This window comes from Aphidius gifuensis, linkage group LG4 (genome assembly GCF_014905175.1).
Source record: "Aphidius gifuensis isolate YNYX2018 linkage group LG4, ASM1490517v1, whole genome shotgun sequence".
Lineage (NCBI taxonomy): Eukaryota > Metazoa > Arthropoda > Insecta > Hymenoptera > Braconidae > Aphidius > Aphidius gifuensis.
Window position 1 is genome coordinate 2,653,068 of NC_057791.1, and position 21,721 is coordinate 2,674,788.

A 21,721-nucleotide genomic window follows, 5' to 3' on the forward strand; every position below is an offset into this window, starting at 1 on the left:
ATATTTTTTTTTTTTGTTTTGATAACAAAAAATTAATTAAATAAGTAAATTTTCTTCATCAATTTCAACTATGTATATAGTTAAAGAAAATAAATAAATAATTACTCAATAATTAGTAGCTGAAAAATGCATTTTTTTTTTAATGACTTGGTATTAATTTAAAAATAAAAATTACTCAAATATTTTAATAGTATATATTTTCAAAATGATTAATGATATTTACAAAATTAATTTATGATGCAGCAATTGAAAAAAGATTTTTATCTTTAGGTACATCAACTGGTATATCATCTTGAATACAATTAAGCTCTTTAAGTAGCTCTTGATTAAGTCCAAAGTATTCTCTAAACCATGCAATATGATCTTTTTTTTCTTGAACAGTCATGTAAGGATTTTTCGATAATCCAACACAAACTAGCTCCATAAAATGACGAATTGGTCCTTTTTTAGGACACCAATCTTTGATATGTCCTTCCAAAAAAACGTGCTCAGAAAAATGAACACTTTGTTCAGCTTCTAATCCTAAAAATATATTTTATTTTAGTAATTGATAAACAAAATAATTTAATTATCATTTTACCTTGTTCATTGTCAATTGGAAATTTCCAAATTAATCCACGATTTGTCCACTGTATTAATTCTTGGAAGTAATTTTCTGGTGGATGAACCAACAGCATATTTAATTCTTTCTCGTATAATTTTTCCCAAGTTGTTAATGTAACTGTTTCACCTGTTTGTTCCATATTTTTTTTAAATATTCCAAGTGGACGTCCACCAAACAAATCAGCTGCTTGTCCTTTTTCTCTGTAACAATTTTATATCATCAGTTAAATTAAATATATTTTACCATTTGTAATTAGTTGAAGTGTAAAATTAAATAGATATTTACCCAACATTGATGGGAGTACGTGTCTCATTAAATCCATCACGTTTACGAACATTTTGGAATTTTCTTGCTAATTCTTGAATTTTTGCTGATCTTGAATATGGCATAGTATCATGAGAAAATTGTTTTGCTGGTCTTTTTGTATTGTCAACTTTCATACCAGATAAAATTTCACTGTAAAAACAAAATTAATTTATTTTTATTTATTTTTTAATTACAAAAAGTAATAGTTATAACATACCCAAGTGATTTAGTAGGTGTTTCTTTTAAATTCTCAGGTGTTTCATTTAATCCTGGAACTCCAGCTGAAAATACTTTTCCCAATAGATCTTTTTCTTTTTGTTCAACATCACCACCAAGACTTGATGCAGCTTGTCGTGCTGCAACTTGAATATTTTCTTCTAATGTAGGTATTTTTTCTTTTTTTAAAAATGGCTTTTTTTTTGGTACAGCAAAATCAATAGTTTTTGTAACTAATTTTTCCTGAATTAACAAAATTAAATAATTATTATTGTTGTACTAATACTATAAGCAAAATTATTTAATTTAATTTATTACCTCTGTCATTTTTGTCAATAAACTATTTAACAAATTAGCAGTTTCTTTTTTAGTTTCATCTAAACTAGTATTGTCAGTAATTATTTTTTTTGTTGATTTGACTTGTTCATTGTCAGAGTCTGATGAATCAGAAGAAGATGAAGAGTCATTATCATTACTTGACAATCTAACTTGTTGTATTTTCAAAGCATTGTGTGTTATTGAGCACCTTGAAAAATAATAATTACAAGATAACATGACATTTAATCAACAAAAATATAAAGGTTAGTTTTTTAAAACAAGTTTGATAATAAAACATTTATAAAAACAGTAAGGTGACTTATATTATTTAACGTACCTATTTATTGATCCAATTCTTAAAAACGGCAGCATGTTGATAAATGATAATCAGCTGTAATTATAAAATAATTGTTAATAATTATACAACAATTTATAACCGGTATCGAAATACATTTATGTTAAAACACTTTATTTACGTTTTCTAACAGACTTGAAAAATAGAGTTTATTATTTCTATTACCTTTTATTATTGTCTTGTGATTTTTACTATTATTATTAACAAAAGACAATTTAAATATTAATTAGAGTTCTATAATGTGTTGTGTTTTTTTTTCTGTAATAGACTTTTAGATTTAAGGTTAAGACTTAACATTCAAGAGCGTATGTTGATTTTCTTTCCCCCGGAGCATAAAATAAAAAAACTTCATCTATTTTTCAATCAAAAATAAATAAATAAAAACATTAAAGTACGTCAGATCATCAGTGATCAAATATTGTTGATTACAAAGTCATTATCGACAAAAATAAAAAAAAACATGATAATCCAATGAAATATTTACGAGGTATGTCTTTAATTTATCATAAAATTATGTCATTAAACTTGTTTTTTAATTAATTTTTATATTTTAAAGTAATAATTTAACACTGTCATTGTCAATTTTATATAAATTTTCATTGAATTTTGTATTTTTAATTCAAGAAAATAATGTCATTGTATAGATACTACATATATTTATTAAATTATCATTTGCTTTTTTTTAAATTTTTTTTTTCAAGAAAACCTTTGTTTCAAACAACAGCAATATCATCATGAAGATTTTTTTTTTTAAATGTTTTATTTTTAGTTTAACTTTGGCAATGTTGGTGGTAAAAAAAAGGGGTGGGTGATGATGATATTTAACATACATATGTACAACATCATCTAGTCAAAAAGATAAAAATTTTCACCAGAGTATATTCATTCAGTGTAACGACCTGACAAAGCTCACTTGCTTATTGCATTTTTTTTTTTACAGGATTACAATAATCATCACTGACAATCTGAACAAGTTGATTCATAAATTATCTTTCCATGAAGTTGATAAACAATTAAATAAACATTCAACAATTGATTGAAGGTTATTGTTGATTTATCATATGTTAAACAATGAAACGAACAAAAACAAATCTTTTTTATGATATCTACAATCAACCATATGATTATGGAACAAGACTCAAATTATACTCCAGCAGTAAAGGTAAATTTCTTGTTATATTTTTATTTATAAAGACAGTTATTTATGTTTGTTTTGTTTATATTTAAACAGCAAGTTTGGAGCTTCTTCAACGAATGTCATTAGTAAAACGTTTAAAAGTTCATAATGGTTGTGTTAATTCAATTTGTTGGAATGATAATGGAGACTTGATATTATCAGGAAGTGATGATCAACATCTTGTTTTAACAAATGTATACAATTACAAGGTAATTTTCAATTTTTTTTGAATGAAATAAATATAAATTAATTTGTCATAATGTTAATATAGACTTAACATTGACCCACATTAAAAATTAAGTATCTTTGCCAAATGGGATGAAAAAACATGCACGTGTTGTTCTTTTTTTTTTATTCTAATTTTATTCATTTAATCTAGAACTTGTTGTATTACAAAGATAATACAAGACAATTTTGTTGATGTGATAAATCATCATTTTATTCTCATTGACTTTGTCAAATTTTATTAAGACCAAGTGTTACAATAGACTGATCCTTTTTACAAGCTCACTGGAACACAGTACTTTTAACAAATAAATATAAATAACAACAATAATCATTTTAATCTCGTGGTTATTTTTGTGTTTCCTTTTTTTTTTTTTTACAAAAACATTCAAGGTTCTAACAGACTACAAAACGAGTCACAGAGCCAATATATTTAGTGCCAAATTTTTACCAAACAGTGGTGATCATCGTATTGTATCATGTAGTGGTGATGGAATTATACTTTATACAGGTGAATATATTTTTTTGATACTTCATTAATGACAATAAATAAAAATACTAATTTAAATTTTTATATTTTATAGATTTGATGAGAAAAACTGAAACTTTTAATAATCAATTTACTTGTCACAATGGTACAACATATGAAATAGCAACAATACCTAGTGAACCTCATAGTTTTTTAAGTTGTGGTGAAGATTGTACTGTTAGATATTTTGATTTACGTATTAAGTCATCTTGCAATACACCAAGATGTAAAGAAGTAAGTAATTTTTATATTTTATTGATTGTTTCATTGATTTTTTTGTTGTTTAATTGTTTTTATTTTTAATAGGGTATATTAATATCATGTCAACGAGCAGTAACAGCAATGTCTGTGAATCCCATAACATCTCATTATTTGGCTGTTGGTTGTTCTGACAGTACAGTAAGAATTTATGATCGTCGAATGTTAAGTACACGTGATCCAAATTGTACAGATAATAATGATTCAATAACACCACCAATATCACTTTTTACTGTTCCTGAATTTGATGGTAGTCCATATAGAATAACATCATTGAGTTATAGTCCAGATGGTAATGATGTACTTGTTAGTTACAGTAGTGATCATCTTTATTTATTCAGTGTTAAAGATCAAGGAATTGTAAAATTTAAAACAGAATTACCAATTGAAAAATCTAATAAAAGTAATAAAAAACAAATTGTAAGATCTCCACAACCAGTAAGACGTTTAAGATTACGTGGTGATTGGTCTGATACTGGACCAGATGCAAGACCAGAACGTGAAGGTGGACGTCGTAATGGTACAGAAATAGCACAAGCAAGACCAGTACTTCATACATCACTTATGCAAAGAATGACAGATGTATTAAGTAGAATGTTAAATGATCCAGCAACAAGAGCAGCATTAAGTGGTGGTGGTGAAGATAGTCTTGAGGGTGTTATTGATCAACATGCAGCAGGTGTACAACAAGATGCTGATTTAGATATTAATAATGAAGAAAGAAATAGTGATGCACAATCATCAATGGATACAGAATCAAATGCACAAGCAATTGATGATAGCATAGAGACTGGTAGTATGGGTACGACAATTGAAAATAATTTAGATTCAACAAATACTGAATCACTTGGTGATGATGAGCCTGAAAGTGATGATATTAATTCATTTCCAATACAACAATTATCAGATAATTCAAATAATGATGTATTACAACAACAGCAACAACAAGAAACTAGTCAATCTGAAAATACTAAAGCATCAATACAATCATTTACAACATTAAGTATATCACAAGATGATAATGAACATGATGATAATAATTCTGTTAATCAAATTGAGGAAAATCCAATTGAAAATGTTAGAGATGAAAATATGATGGAAAATTTACAAGACAGATTGACAACAATGCGTGATGGATATTTAGAAAAACATGGAAGTGAACCTGCTGTTAGTTTAACTTATTCAGATAAAAGTTCAACTGGAGCAACAATATCAATGGGTGTTGGTAATGAAGTTATGCGTGATAATTATCATCCAGGACCATCTGGAAGTCAAAGTTCAGCTACAGCTGGACCAAGTCGTATTACACAAACAAATTATAGCTCAATACATGAACAAACAGATGAAGATGTATACAATGACAGTGATGATGATGATGGTGATGATACTGGTATTAAAATTAATCCAATTGGTGTTGAAATTGATAAATCTGAAAGGAGAAATTCATTGGGTCAAAATGAAACATCATTTGATGATATTACTTCACCAGAAATACATGTCAAACAAAAATACATGGGTCATCGCAATGCGAGGTATGAATTTATTTATTTTATTATACTACTCTACTTACTTTCTTTCCCCATTTCCCCCTTTTTTTTTTTTGTTGAATTCTTATTCGAAATACAAAACACAAAATTAAAAAAAAAACAAATAGATGTTCCAGCCAATTTTACACGTTGTTATTAGCAGGAATTAGTAACGAAAAAAGTATCTCGTCAATTAATTACGTAATTGATTTATTTATTATTTCTTGTAAAAAAAAAATTGAAAAAAAAATTAGTTAACAAAGAAGCAAACAATGAAAATTAATAAATATTTAAAAAGAAAGCCTCCAAGCGGACTGGGCCAATTAGCATCAGCCCATCCAATATTTCTGATCGTTTGTCCTTCCCTGGTTTGACTCTAGTTTCTTTAGGACCATGATTAAGGAAGCAAACTTTTGGGGTGATAATTACGTTATGTCAGGAAGTGATTGTGGACATGTATTTATTTGGGATCGTGAAACAGCAAAGCTATGTATGTTACTTGAAGCTGATCAACATGTTGTTAATTGTTTACAACCACATCCATTTTTACCAATGCTTGCAACATCTGGTATTGATTATGATGTTAAATTATGGTCACCAATCAATGAAGAATCAAATTTTGATTGTAATTTTGCTGAAGATGTAAGATAAATTTTATTTAATTTATAATTATATATATTTTTTCATTTATTTATTTTTATTTTAGCTTCAAAAACGTAATGCAGTTATGCTGGAAGAAACAAAAGATACAATAACAGTACCAGCAGTATTTATGATCAGGATGCTTGCTTGTCTCAATCAGATTCGCAGAGGTAGCGATAATTTATGATTGTGAACCTGGATTCTCGTTATTTTTTGGAATGTAACTTGTAGAATGCTTTTAATTTCTGCTAACATTCATTAATATTATTTTTTCAATTATTATTTCTCCATTCATCATTTGGCGAATTTTTGTGCTAAAAAAAGCTATGGAGAATTAGTTAAAATTTGTACATAGATATCAACTGGATTTTAATAATGTATTTAGCTAGTTTTTTTTCAATTATTTTATCCTAACAATAATTAACACCGAGCATTTGAAATTTGTGATTATTAATATTATTTTTTTTTTTAATTAATTAATTTTTAAACAACTCAATTGTAAACTGCTTGAGATTCTTATTAAAGTACAAGTTATTATTTTTATTATTATGTTGGATATTAAAAATGTTCATAGGACGCGGACGAAACCGGAGGAGAAGTGGTGATGAAGCTGATGACTTGAGAGGGGGGTAAAATAAATCATTTGATCTTCATCCTCATAGCTTCTAAATAATTAAAAGATGACAATATTCATTTTGCAATTCAATTCATTGAAACAAAAATAATTGACAATTATTTAAACGTGTCTCTGATTTTCGCATTTTTTTTTTGTTTAATAACGTATTTAATCGAAATTTCATTTACATAATTTTCAGTACAGGTCTAATTTACAATGCCTAATAATAATAATTTTTATTTCATCAACAAAGCAAATATATGCATACATGTGCCTTATATCACTATTTTATTTGAAAATAATGAATAAGAAAAAGATATTAAATTATCGATCAAGTGAAATTATGAAAAAAAACAATTCATTCGAAATATAAAAACAATTAGAATACTTAAAAAATAAAAAAATTTATCGGTAAAAGAATCATCATAAGTGATTGATCAATCATATGATCTAGTGCAATAATTAACACGGTGAATGAAAATTTGTAGTACTTTAAACACATAATATTGTTTTTGTTTCGTTTATTATTTGAATTTAGAATGATATTTAATTAGGATAAAAATGATGATGTATTGTGCCATAATGGTGCTATTATTTTTTCTTTTTATATGTAAAATAAAAGAAAAATTTCAAAAGTTTATGATTATTTTGTTATATAAAAAAAAAGAAAAACGGAAAAGAAATGAATAAATTAAAAAATTTACATATTATAACTTATTTAGTAAACTACATAGTAAACTTATTTTTATGTTAAATTAATATTTGAGAATCTCAATTATACCTCCTTTAGCATTCTATATTCCTGATAAAAAAAAAAAAAATCTTATTGGAAATTACTTCTTCGGATTTCTGCATTACCTGCTCTCCTAATTGTGGCGACATTAATTTTTTAACAGGATCATAGAACAGGCAAAGAGGTATTTTGTACAATTTCTAGTTCACCTCCTGCGTTACCTGTTCTCCTGATATTTCAAAAATAAATTTTATTTCTTTAAAAACAATTAGAAAAAAAATAGTGGCGACATTAATTTTTTAACAGGATCATAGAACAGGCAAAGAGGTATTTTATTTAATTTCTAGTTCACCTCCTGCGTTGCTTGCTCTCCTGATATTTTGAAAATAAATTTTATTTCTTTGAAAACAATTAGAAAAAAAATAGTGGCGACATTAATTTTTTAACAGGATCATAGAACAGGCAAAGAGGTATTTTATTTGATTTCTAGTTCACCTCTTGCGTTATCTGCTCTCCTGATATTTTAAGAGCAAGATTTAATTTTTAAAAAACAATTAAGAGGAAAATAGTGGCGACATTAATTTTTTAACAGGATCATAGAACAAGCAAAGAGGTATTTTATTTGATTTCTAGTTCACCTCTTGCGTTACCTGCTCTCCTGATATTTCAAGAGCAAGATTTAATTTTTGAAAAACAATTAAGAGGAAAATAGTGGCGACATTAATTTTTTAACAGGATCATAGAACAGGCAAAGAGGTATTTTATTTGATTTCTAGTTCACCTCTTGCGTTACCTGCTCTCCTGATATTTCAAGAGCAAGATTTAATTTTTGAAAAACAATTAAAAGTAAAATAGTGGCGACATCAATTTTTTAACAGGATCATAGAACAGGCAAAGAGGTATTTTATTTAATTTCTAGTTCACCTCCTGCGTTGCTTGCTCTCCTGATATTTAAAAATAAATTTTATTTCTTTGAAAATAATTAGAAAAACAATAGTGGGGAGATTAATTTTTTTAACAGGATCATAGAACAGGCGAAGAGGTATTTTATTTGATTTCTAGTTCACCTCTTGCGTTACCTGCTCTCCTGATATTTTAAGAGCAAGATTTAATTTTTAAAAAACAATTAAAAGGAAAATAGTGGCGACATTAATTTTTTAACAGGATCATAGAACAGGCAAAGAGGTATTTCATTTAATTTCTAGTTCACCTCCTGCGTTACCTGCTCTCCTGATATTTCAAAAATAAATTTTATTTTTCAAAAAACAATTAGAAAAAAAATAGTGGCGAGATTAATTTTTTAACAGGATCATAGAACAGGCAAAGAGGTATTTCATTTAATTTCTAGTTCACCTCCTGCGTTACCTGCTCTCCTGATATTTCAAAAATAAATTTTATTTCTTTAAAAACAATTAGAAAAAAATTAGTGGCGACATTAATTTTTTAACAGGATCATAGAACAGGCAAAGAGGTATTTCATTTGATTTCTAGTTCACCTCCTGCGTTACCTGCTCTCCTGATATTTTAAGAGCAAGATTTAATTTTTAAAAAACAATTAAGAGGAAAATAGTGGCGACATTAATTTTTTAACAGGATCATAGAACAGGCAAAGAGGTATTTTATTTGATTCCTAGTTCACCTCCTGCATTACCTGCTCTCCTGATATTTCAAAAATAAATTTTATTTCTTTAAAAACAATTAGAAAAAAAATTGTGGCGACATTAATTTTTTCACAGGATCATAGAACAGGCGAAGAGGTATTTTGTACATTTTCTAGTTCACCTCCTGCGTTACCTGTTCTCCTGATATTTAAAAAATAAATTTTATTTCTTTAAAAACAATTAGAAAAAAATTGTGGTGACATTAATTTTTTAACAGGATCATAGAACAGGCAAAGAGGTATTTTGTACAATTTCTAGTTCACCTCTTGCGTTACCTGCTCTCCTGATATTTTAAGAGCAAGATTGAATTTTTAAAAAACAATTAAGAGGAAAATAGTGGCGACATTAATTTTTTAACAGGATCATAGAACAGGCAAAGAGGTATTTTGTACATTTTCTAGTTCACCTCCTGCATTACCTGCTCTCCTGATATTTCGAAAATAAATTTTATTTCTTTAAAAACAATTAGAAAAAAAATTGTGGCGACATTAATTTTTTAACAGGATCATAGAACAGGCAAAGAGGTATTTTATTTGATTTCTAGTTCACCTCTTGCGTTACCTGCTCTCCTGATATTTTAAGAGCAAGATTTAATTTTTGAAAAACAATTAAAAAGAAAATAGTGGCGACAATAATTTTTTAACAGGATCATAGAAAAGGCAAAGAGGTATTTTGTACAATTTCTAGTTCACCTCCTTCGTTACCTGTTCTCCTGATATTTCAAAAATAAATTTTATTTCTCTAAAAACAATTAGAAAAAAAATATTGGCGACATTATTTTTTTAACAGGATCATAGAACAGGCAAAGAGGTATTTTATTTGATTCCTAGTTCACCTCCTGCGTTACCTGCTCTCCTGATATTCCAAAAATAAATTTTATTTCCTCGAAAACAATTAGAAAAAAAATAGTGGCGACATTAATTTTTTAACAGGATCATAGAACAGGCAAAGAGGTATTTTATTTGATTCCTAGTTCACCTCCTGCATTACCTGCTCTCCTGATATTTCAAAAATAAATTTTATTTCTTTAAAAACAATTAGAAAAAAAATTGTGGCGACATTAATTTTTTAACAGGATCATAGAACAGGCAAAGAGGTATTTCATTTGATTTCTAGTTCACCTCTTGCGTTACCTGCTCTCCTGATATTTTAAGAGCAAGATTTAATTTTTAAAAAACAATTAAGAGGAAAATAGTGGCGACATTAATTTTTTAACGGGATCATAGAACAGGCAAAGAGGTATTTTGTACATTTTCTAGTTCACCTCCTGCATTACCTGCTCTCCTGATATTTCAAAAATAAATTTTATTTCTTTAAAAACAATTAGAAAAAAAATTGTGGCGACATTAATTTTTCAACAGGATCATAGAACAGGCAAAGAGGTATTTTACTTGATTTCTAGTTCACCTCTTGCGTTATCTGCTCTCCTGATATTTTAAGAGCAAGATTTAATTTTTAAAAAACAATTAAGAGGAAAATAGTGGCGACATTAATTTTTTAACAGGATCATAGAACAGGCAAAGAGGTATTTTATTTGATTTCTAGTTCACCTCTTGCGTTACCTGCTCTCCTGATATTTCAAGAGCAAGATTTAATTTTTGAAAAACAATTAAAAGTAAAATAGTGGCGACATCAATTTTTTAACAGGATCATAGAACAGGCAAAGAGGTATTTTGTACAATTTCTAGTTCACCTCCTGCAGTACCTGCTCTCCTGATATTTCAAAAAAAATTTTTATATCTTTCAAATCAATGAAAAAAAAATAGTGGCGACAATAATTTTTTGACAGGATCATAGAACAGTCAAAGAGGTATTTTGTACAATTTCTAGTTCACCTCCTTCGTTACCTGCTCTCCTGATATTTCAAGAGCAAAATTTAATTTTTGAAAAACAATTAAAAGTGAAATAGTGGTGACCCTAATTTTTTAACAGGATCATAGAACAGGCAAAGAGGTATTTTATTTGATTCCTAGTTCACCTCCTGCATTACCTGCTCTCCTGATATTTTAAAAATAAATTTTATTTCTTTAAAATCAATTAGAAAAAAAATTGTGGCGACATTAATTTTTTAACAGGATCATAGAACAGGCAAAGAGGTATTTTCTTTGATTCCTAGTTCTCCTCCTGCATTACCTGCTCTCCTGATATTTTGAAAATGAATTTTATTTCTTTAAAAACAATTAGAAAAAAAATTGTGGCGACATTAATTTTTTAACAGGATCATAGAACAGGCAAAGAGGTATTTTATTTGATTTCTAGTTCACCTCTTGCGTTACCTGCTCTCCTGATATTTTAAGAGCAAGATTTAATTTTTAAAAAACAATTAAAAGGAAAATAGTGGCGACATCAATTTTTTAACAGGATCGTAGAACAGTCAAAGAGGTATTTTGTACAATTTCTAGTTCACCTCCTTCGTTACCTGTTCTCCTGATATTTCAAAAATAAATTTTATTTCTCTAAAAACAATTAGAAAAAAAATATTGGCGACATTATTTTTTTAACAGGATCATAGAACAGGCAAAGAGGTATTTTGTACATTTTCTAGTTCACCTCCTTCGTTACCTGTTCTCCTGATATTTCAAAAATAAATTTTATTTCTCTAAAAACAATTAGAAAAAAAATATTGGCGACATTATTTTTTTAACAGGATCATAGAACAGGCGAAGAGGTATTTTATTTGATTTCTAGTTCACCTCTTGCGTTACCTGCTCTCCTGATATTTCAAGAGCAAGATTTAATTTTTAAAAAACAATTAAAAGGAAAATAGTAGCGACATTAATTTTTCAACAGGATCATAGAACAGGCAAAGAGGTATTTTATTTGATTCCTAGTTCACCTCCTGCGTTACCTGCTCTCCTGATATTCCAAAAATAAATTTTATTTCCTCGAAAACAATTAGAAAAAAAATAGTGGCGACATTAAATTTTTAACAGGATCATAGAACAGGCAAAGAGGTATTTTATTTGATTCCTAGTTCACCTCCTGCATTACCTGCTCTCCTGATATTTCACAAATAAATTTTATTTTTAAAAAACAATTAAAAGGAAAATAGTGGCGACAATAATTTTTTAACAGGATCATAGAACAGGCAAAGAGGTATTTTGTACAATTTCTAGTTCACCTCCTTCGTTACCTGCTCTCCTGATATTTCAAGAGCAAGATTTAATTTTTAAAAAACAATTAAAAGGAAAATAGTGGCGACATTAATTTTTCAACAGGATCATAGAACAGGCAAAGAGGTATTTTGTACATTTTCTAGTTCACCTCCTGCATTACCTGCTCTCCTGATATTTCGAAAATAAATTTTATTTCTTTAAAAACAATTAGAAAAAAAATTGTGGCGACATTAATTTTTTAACAGGATCATAGAACAGGCAAAGAGGTATTTTATTTAATTTCTAGTTCACCTCTTGCGTTACCTGCTCTCCTGATATTTTGAAAATGAATTTTATTTCTTTCAAAACAATAAAAAAAAAAATAGTGGCGACATTAATTTTTTCACAGGATCATAGAACAGGCAAAGAGGTATTTTATTTGATTTCTAGTTCACCTCTTGCGTTACCTGCTCTCCTGATATTTCAAAAGCAAATATTTAATTTTTGAAAAACAATTAAAAGTAAAATAGCGACATTAATTTTTAACAGGATCATAGAACAGGCAAGAGGTATTTTATTTATTTAATTTCTAGTTCACCTCCTGCGTTGCTTGCTCTCCTGATATTTCAAAATAAATTTTATTTCAATAAACAATTAGAAAAAATAGTAGCGACATTAATTTTTTAACAGGATCATAGAACAGGCAAAGAGGTATTTTATTTGATTTCTAGTTCACCTCTTGCGTTACCTGCTCTCCTGATATATTTTAAAGCAAGATTTAATTTTTAAAAAACAATTAAAAAAAATAGTGGCGACATTAATTTTTTAACAGGATCATAGAACAGGCAAAAGGTATTTTATTTGATTCCTAGTTCCTCCCTGCATTACCTGCTCTAATATTTTAGAAAAAAATTTATTTCTTTGAAAACAATTAGAAAAACAATAGTGGGGAGATTAATTTTTTCACAGGATCATAGAACAAGCAAAGAGGTAATTTGTACATCTTCTAGTTTACCTTTTATGTTACCTGCTCTCCTGATATTTCAAAAATAAATATTATTTCTTTGAAAACAATTAGAAAAAAAATAGTAGCGACATTAATTTTTTAACAGGATCATAGAATAAGCGAGGAGGTATTTTATTTGATTTCTAGTTCACCTCCTGCGTTAACTGCTCTCCTGATATTTCAAAGAGCAAGATTTAATTTTTAAAAACAATTAAGAAAAAAATAATTGGCGACATTAATTTTTTAACAGGATCATAGAACAGGCAAGAGGTATTTTGTACATTTTTCTAGTTCACCTCCTGCATTACCTGCTCTCCTGATATTTCAAAAGTATTTTATTTCTTTAAAACAATTAGAAAAAATTGGCGACATTATTTTAACAGGATCATAGAACAGGCAAAGAGGTATTTTATTTAATTTCCAGTTCACCTCCTGCGTTACCTGCTCTCCTGATATTTTTAAGAGCAAGATTTAATTTTAAAAACAATTAAAAGGAAATAGTGGCGACATCAATTTTCAACAGGATCATAGAACAGTCAAAGAGGTATTTTGTACAATTTCTAGTTCACTCCTGCGTTACCTGTTCTCCTGATATTTCAAAATAAATTTTATTTTTTAAAACAATTAGAAAAATAGTGGCGACATTAATTTTTCAACAGGATCATAGAACAGGCAAAGAGGTATTTATTTGATTCCTAGTTCACCTCCTGCGTTACCTGCTCTCTGATATTTCAAAAATAAGTTTTATTTCTTTAAAACAATTAGAAAAATAGTGGCGACATTAATTTTTAACAGGATCATAGAACAGGCAAAGAGGTATTTTATTTGATTTCTAGTTCACCTCCCGTTACCTGCTCTCCTGATATTTCAAAAATAAATTTTATTTTTTAAAAACAATTAGAAAAATTGTGGCGAGTTGAATTTTTTAACAGGATCATAGAATAGGCAAAGAGGTATTTCATTTTGATTTCTAGTTCACCTCTTGCGTTACCTGCTCTCTGATATTTTAAAGAGCAAGATTTAATTTTTTAAAAAACAATTAAGAGTAAAATAGTGGCGACATTGAATTTTTCAGCAGGATCATAGAACAGGCAAAAGAGGTATTTTGGTACATTTCTAGTTCACCTCCTGCATTACCTGTTCTCCTGATATTTCAAAAAATAGATTTTTATTTCTTTAAAAACAATTAGAAAAATTGTAGTGACATTAATTTTTTAACAGGATCATAGAACAGGCGAAGAGGTATTTTATTTGATTTCTAGTTCACCTCTTGCGTTACCTGCTCTCCTGATATTTCAAGAGCAAGATTTAATTTTCAAAAAACAATTAAAAGGAAAATAGTAGCGACATTAATTTTTCAACAGGATCATAGAACAGGCAAAGAGGTATTTTATTTGATTCCTAGTTCACCTCCTGCATTACCTGCTCTCCTGATATTTCACAAACAAATTTATTTAGAAAACAATTAGAAAAAAAATAGTGGCGACATTAATTTTTTAACAGGATCATAGAACAGGCAAAGAGGTATTTCATTTAATTTCTAGTTCACCTCCTGCGTTACCTGCTCTCCTGATATTCTAAAAATAAATTTTATTTCTTTCAAATCAATGAAAAAAAAAATAGTGGCGACAATAATTTTTTAACAGGATCATAGAAAAGGCAAAGAGGTATTTTGTACATTTTCTAGTTCACCTCCTGCGTTACCTGTTCTCCTGATATTCCAAAAATAAATTTTATTTCCTCGAAAACAATTAGAAAAAAAATAGTGGCGACATTAAATTTTTAACAGGATCATAGAACAGGCAAAGAGGTATTTTATTTGATTCCTAGTTCACCTCCTGCATTACCTGCTCTCCTGATATTTCACAAATAAATTTTATTTCTTTAAAAACAATTAGAAAAAAAATTGTGGCGACATTAATTTTTTAACAGGATCATAGAACAGGCAAAGAGGTATTTTATTTGATTCCTAGTTCACCTCCTGCGTTACCTGCTCTCCTGATATTTCAAAAATAAATTTTATTTCCTCGAAAACAATTAGAAAAAATTGGCGACATTAATTTTTTAACAGGATCATAGAACAGGCAAAGAGGTATTTTATTTGATTTCTAGTTCACCTCTTGCGTTACCTGCTCTCCTGATATTTTAAGAGCAAGATTTAATTTTTAAAAAACAATTAAAAGGAAAATAGTGGCGACATTCATTTTTTAACAGGATCATAGAACAGTCAAAGAGGTATTTTGTACAATTCCTAGTTCACCTCCTGCGTTACCTGTTCTCCTGATATTTCAAAAATAATTTTTATTTCTTTAAAAAAAATTAGAAAAAAAATAGTGGCGACATTAATTTTTTAACAGGATCATAGAACAGGCAAAGAGGTCTTTTGTACATTTTCTAGTTCACCTCCTGCATTACCTGCTCTCCTGATATTTCAAAAATGAATTTTATTTCTTTAAAAACAATTAGAAAAAAAATTGTGGCGACATTAATTTTTTAACAGGATCATAGAACAGGCAAAGAGGTATTTTATTTGATTTCTAGTTCACCTCTTGCGTTACCTGCTCTCCTGATATTTTAAGAGCAAGATTTAATTTTTAAAAAACAATTAAAAGGAAAATAGTGGCGACAATAATTTTTTAACAGGATCATAGAACAGGCAAAGAGGTATTTTGTACAATTTCTAGTTCACCTCCTGCGTTACCTGCTCTCCTGATATTTCAAAAATAAATTTTATTTCTTTAAAAACAATTAGAAAAAAAATAGTGGCGACATTAATCTTTTAACAGGATCATAGAACAGGCAAAGAGGTATTTCGAACAATTTCTAGTTCACCTCCTGCAGTCCCTGCTCTCCTGATATTTCAAAAAAATTTTTATTTCTTTCAAATCAATGAAAAAATAAATAGTGGCGACAATAATTTTTTAACAGGATCATAGAACAGTCAAAGAGGTATTTTGTACAATTTCTAGTTCACCTCCTTCGTTACCTGCTCTCCTGATATTTCAAGAGCAAGATTTAATTTTTGAAAAACAATTAAAAGTAAAATAGTGGTGACATCAATTTTTTAACAGGATCATAGAACAGGCAAAGAGGTATTTTGTACAATTTCTAGTTTACCTCCTGCAGTACCTGTTCTCCTGATATTTCAAAAATAATTTTATTCCTTTAAAAACAATTAGAAAAAAAATTGTGGCGACATCAATTTTTTAACAGGATCATAGAACAGGCAAAGAGGTATTTTGTACAATTTCTAGTTCACCTCCTGCAGTACCTGCTCTCCTGATATTTCAAAAATAATTTTATTTCTTTCAAAACAATGAAAAAAAAAATAGTGGCGACATCAATTTTTTCACAGGATCATAGAACAGGCAAAGAGGTATTTTGTACAATTTCTAGTTTACCTCCTTCGTTACCTGCTCTCCTGATATTTCAAGAGCAAGATTTGATTTTTAAAAAACAATTAAAAGGAAAATAGTGGAGAGCTTAGTTTTTCCACAGGATCGTAGAATGAGCAAAGAGGTATTTTCTGTAATTCCTAGTTTACCTCCTTTGTTACCTGCTCTCCTGATAGTTCAAGAGCAAGATTTATTTTTTAAAAAACATTCAGAAAAAAAATAGTGGGGAGATTAGTTTTTTCACAGGATTATAGATCGAGCAAAGAGGTATTTGATGTAATTTCTAGTTCACCTCCTTCGTTGCCTGCTCTCCTGATATTTCAAGAGGAAGGTTTATTTTTTAAAAAACAATTAGAAAAAAAATAGTGGGGAGATTCGTTTCTTCACAGGATCGTAGAATGAGCATAGAGGTATTTTATGTCATTCCTATTTTACCTCCTTTGTTACCTGCTCTTCTGATATTTTGAGAGCAAATTTAACTTTTTAAAAAAATTTTTAGTTCACTTTCTGTTGTTTCTGTTTTCCTGATATTTAGAAAATTAAAAAAAAAAAAATTATTTTTTAAAGATAAAATAGAAAAATTAAAAAAAAAAAAAATTTTTTTTGAACAGGATAATAGGACAATGCAAGAAGTATTTTATTCAATTTATGGTTCACCTCCTGTGCTACCTGTTTTCCTGATATTTAGAAAATTTGAAAAAAAAAATGTTTTTGCCAAAAAAAAAAAAATTTCCTTTTCGAACAGGATCATAGAACAATCCAAGAGGTATTTTATTTAATTTTTGGTTCACCTCCTGTGCTTCTTGTTTTTCTGATATTTTAAAAATTTTAAAAATAAAATTTATTCTCTAAAAAAAAATAATAAATAATAAAAAATATTAATTTATTTTATTCAATTTATAATTCAGCTCCAGCTGCTGTTTCTGATTTAAAAATTTAAAAATTCTTCAATTTGAAAAACTGTTGATATGTAACGAGAACATAGAATGTCTAAAGAGATATTCAATAGTTTCCGTACCCTATCTCCCTTATTTTATATTTTTTTTTTTTTTAATTCCAAAATTTTTAAAATTTACTATTGGAAAAAATGAAGATATCAACAGGAACATAGCATGTTTAAAGAGATATTTAATAGTTTTCGTAGCTTATTTGTTCTATGTTATGCACATCTAATAATTTGAAAATTCATTAATGCTTTTAATTAAGGAATGATATTCATATTAATTAAAAATATCGTTAACAGTAACAGTAATGAAAGTAATAAATATAATATTATCTAAGAATTAATATTATTTCAAATATATTGATAATAATTTCATAGTAGACTTGGCAAAAGTCATATCTTCTTTTGTTATTATAATTTATTTTGAAAATGTATCACAATGCATTATTACAAATATTATTTACAAAAAAATTGATTATCCTATTTTATTATCACGCAAAATAAAAATTATATACCTAATAAATAAACACGGTATTAAATTTTAATTGTCAGCTCGCAATGCTTAATCGTTTTTTTTTAATTATTCATTTAAATATCAATCTACGCTTGAATAATATTTTTTTTATGAGCTGCTTTATAATTAAAACTTTTACATACAAGATGTATCAAATATATAGCAAAAGCACAAATGATACATGAGATAATGCCAACACTAGTAATTAATATAGTTGAAATATTTTTTTCAGGATCTAATTCCATATTATTGTTAATTGTTGATGTTTCATTTTTATCCGGTAGTATACGATAGAATGTTGTCCACGTCTTTATAACTTCAATTAACAAAAAACTGGTATCATTCAATTTTTCCAATACTTCTAATTGTTTTTTTAATGATGATGAAATGTTTTGACTCTTCATAATGTCAATTGTTGTTTTAATTTGCTTCGTAGATTCATCAACATCAGTTGACCTTGAAACGTTGTTTAATAAATTCGTAATAGGAAATAATAGTTCATTAGTTTTAGATATTTCTGGCCAACAGATCATCAGTATTCTATTAATAAAGTAAAGCATATTAGCTTTAACATTTTTTTTTACTTGATTATTCATGACCTCAAGTAATTCATGCTTTTGGTAGTCATTGGTGGTTGGTGCGAGGTTTTCAATCCAGTCTAGAGCCAAGCTCATGTTGTAAAAATATGGTTTAAATGCTTCTATAACATCTGGTTCTATTGGCACCATTTTTGCTTCATTAATGTTTACTGAAAAAAATAATACATATCATACAATCATGTTTTGTGTTTGAGGGCGGTGGTTTTATATATGATAACTTACTTGTAGCAATAAAAGCCAGAAAAAATGAAAATATTAACACTTTTGAGCTCATTTTTTATTTTTTTGTGATTGTCTAGAAATTGAAAAACAAAAAAAAAATAATATTTATAATAATATGTCTATATATTTTTTAATATTGAGAGCAAAATTGTCGTATAGGTACATACATATTTTACTATCAACAATCAATACGTGGTTCGATAATCACACGTAATACTATAGTGGAGATAGGGGTAAAATGGACACTCGGGGCAAAATGGACACTTTATTTTTTTATTACAAATAAATTTTTTTCAACAAAAAAATTTTTTTTTATTTAATTTTTAATAACAATGAGTCATGAATGTAATCTTTTTTTGTAATTATTTGAATATGGCTAACATCAACAGCTGTATTATGTTGCTAAAAAATATATTTTAGAAAAATGTTGTTAATGTGACCTGTCAAATTTTTTTTTTTTATTTTCTGTCAAAAGCAAGTGTCATATTATTAATTTACTATAAAAAAATTTTTTTTTTCAGGGTCCATTTTACCCCTATCTCTCCTAATAATTAATTATAATGTTAAAATTAATTTTAATTAAATAATATATAATTAATATATAATATAGGTATTTGTTAAAATAAAAATGTGAATTTTGCACGTGAGAAAAGTCCTGCAACCGCAGATGATGACCAGCATCCCTTTTTTTATGGACCATCACAGTGTTAAAAAATGCATTATAATTGTTTTAAATAATTATAAAATATATACGAGTATTATATTTATTAATTTGTTATAATATTTAGTATTTAATATATATTTTTTATTAATTTTCTTACGTTATTCGATGATGAGAAAATTAAATTTGCACTGGTAAGTGTATCAATGGTATCAATTGTTATAAAGCAAGCCAGGGGTACGTTCCCAAACCTCCGTTCGGTTCATATATCAAGATGGAGGCGATTCTACCCAGCAGATGAGATGAGATATGTATACATATATGTACTAGAGTGGGTTTTACTAAACTTCAATATCGATTGACTAAACTTAATTGATTGATTATACTTAATTGTCTAAATAATTTTAATTAATTATTTTCGATGAGTAATTGCAAAAATAATTATCTAAATGCGCAGTAAGTTTTGCGCAATTAATTTTTGTTATTCTCACGGCATTTTGGCGTCGTGACCGTAGCCAGCTGTCTTTACCTGTCATAACAACAAATAACAACAATAAATAAACAACATATTAAGTTATAAACTAAGTTTTACATTTTTCGGTTTCTAGCATAATACATTTGTTGTTGTTCTTATTGCAACATACTTGAATTATTTTATGTAATTTCTAGTTTACCTCTTCTGTTACCTGCTCTCCTGATATTTCAAGAATAATTTTTATTATTTTAAAAGCAATTAGAAAAAAAATAGTGGGGAGATTCATTTTTTCATAGGATCATAGAATGAGCAAAGAGGTATTTCATGTGATTTCTAGTTCACCTCCTCTGTTACCTGCTCTCCTGATATTTTGAGAGCAAATTCTATTTTTCAAAAAACAATTAGAAAAAAAAGAGTGGGGAGTTTAATTTTTTCACAGGATCATAGAATGAAGAAAGAGGTATAATTATATGTAATTTCTAATTTACCTCTTCTGTTACCTGCTCTCTGTATTTCCTTCAATTTATGGTTCACCTTCTGTGCTCCCTGTGTTTCTGATATTAGTATTACAGAGTTTTTAAAAACAAAATTCATTTTACAAAAAAAAATCGAAAAATTTTTTTTTTGAACAGGATCATAGAACAATGCAAGAGGTATTTCATTTAATTCATGATTCACCTCCTGTATTTCCTGTTTTTTTGATATTTTAAAAATCCTAAAAATAAAATTTATTTTTTAAAAAAAAATAAGAAAAAATAATAAATAATTTAAAAAAAATATCATTTTTATCCAATTAATGATTTAGTTCCTGTTTCTAATTAAAAAATATATAAAATTTTTTATTTGAAAAACTAATGACATGTAACAGGAACATAGAATGTCCAAAGAAGTATTCGAATTTTTTGCGACAAATTATATTGTATGATTTCGAAATATTTCTCTCGTATAATGAGTAGAACAAAAATGTAAATGATTCTTCTTATTATTTTTTATTCAATGATAAATTCATCATAAATTTAAGGAATAATATTCATATTAATTAAAAATATTGTTAACAGTAACAGTAATGAAAGTAATAAATATAATATTATCTAAGAATTAATATTATTTCAAATATTGATAATAATTTCATAGTAGACTTGGCAAAAGTCATTTCTTCTTTTGTTATTATAATTTATTTTATTTTTTCTTATTTTCTTGAAAAAAGCAAGTATTTTATTTATTATTATTTTTTATTTGCATGCTTTTCTATTGTTTATTAATTAGTTTATTTATTATAACCAGTTTATTTAAATAATGGTCGTTCATGGAGACTGATATATTTATAAAAATTAATAGACAAACATTTTTATGTTTCATAGCTAATAATATTATTATTTTTTAAATTTTTTTATTATCCCAATAAAAAGTAGGAAAGCCACGATGAAAATATGTTAGAAGATAATTATTATTACTGTCTTTTATAATTATTTTTTTCAGTTTACCCCAACCGGATTTTTTCCTGCATACACATATTTTATTAAATTAATATAACAACAAGAAAAAGCAATTTACGGGTATTAATAAATGTAGTTGAAGCTTGGATACTTCAATCAGCAATCAAAATAAGTAGTAATCACGTTTGACTGATTAATCAGTTCTAAAT

General features: G+C 27.4%; 2 protein-coding genes across 4 annotated transcripts; one reads left to right on the plus strand and one right to left on the minus strand.

The window, feature by feature from the left end:
- Positions 1-180: 180 nt before the first annotated feature.
- Positions 181-2,081, minus strand: LOC122854469 (28S ribosomal protein S31, mitochondrial). Its single transcript, XM_044155133.1, has 7 exons — positions 1,965-2,081; positions 1,782-1,835; positions 1,445-1,652; positions 1,128-1,369; positions 890-1,060; positions 581-804; positions 181-522 (listed from the first exon to the last, which is right to left on the minus strand). The coding sequence occupies exons 2-7, from the start codon at positions 1,814-1,816 to the stop codon at positions 233-235; spliced, it is 1,170 nt and encodes a 389-aa protein (XP_044011068.1). The 5' UTR covers positions 1,817-1,835; positions 1,965-2,081; the 3' UTR covers positions 181-232.
- A 79-nt stretch (positions 2,082-2,160) lies between these two features.
- On the plus strand, positions 2,161-7,498 carry LOC122854468 (DDB1- and CUL4-associated factor 6-like). 3 transcript variants are annotated; one of them, XM_044155129.1, is made up of 9 exons: positions 2,161-2,286; positions 2,740-2,961; positions 3,031-3,185; positions 3,595-3,712; positions 3,786-3,964; positions 4,037-5,520; positions 5,895-6,156; positions 6,221-6,326; positions 6,731-7,489. In XM_044155129.1, the coding sequence occupies exons 2-9, from the start codon at positions 2,871-2,873 to the stop codon at positions 6,787-6,789; spliced, it is 2,454 nt and encodes an 817-aa protein (XP_044011064.1). In that variant the 5' UTR covers positions 2,161-2,286; positions 2,740-2,870; the 3' UTR covers positions 6,790-7,489. The 3 variants fall into 3 exon arrangements, with proteins under 3 accessions (XP_044011064.1, XP_044011067.1, XP_044011066.1); XM_044155131.1 differs by having other exon boundaries at positions 2,175-2,286; positions 5,904-6,156; positions 6,731-7,498; XM_044155132.1 differs by lacking the exon at positions 6,731-7,489 and having other exon boundaries at positions 6,221-6,534.
- Positions 7,499-21,721: the final 14,223 nt, after the last annotated feature.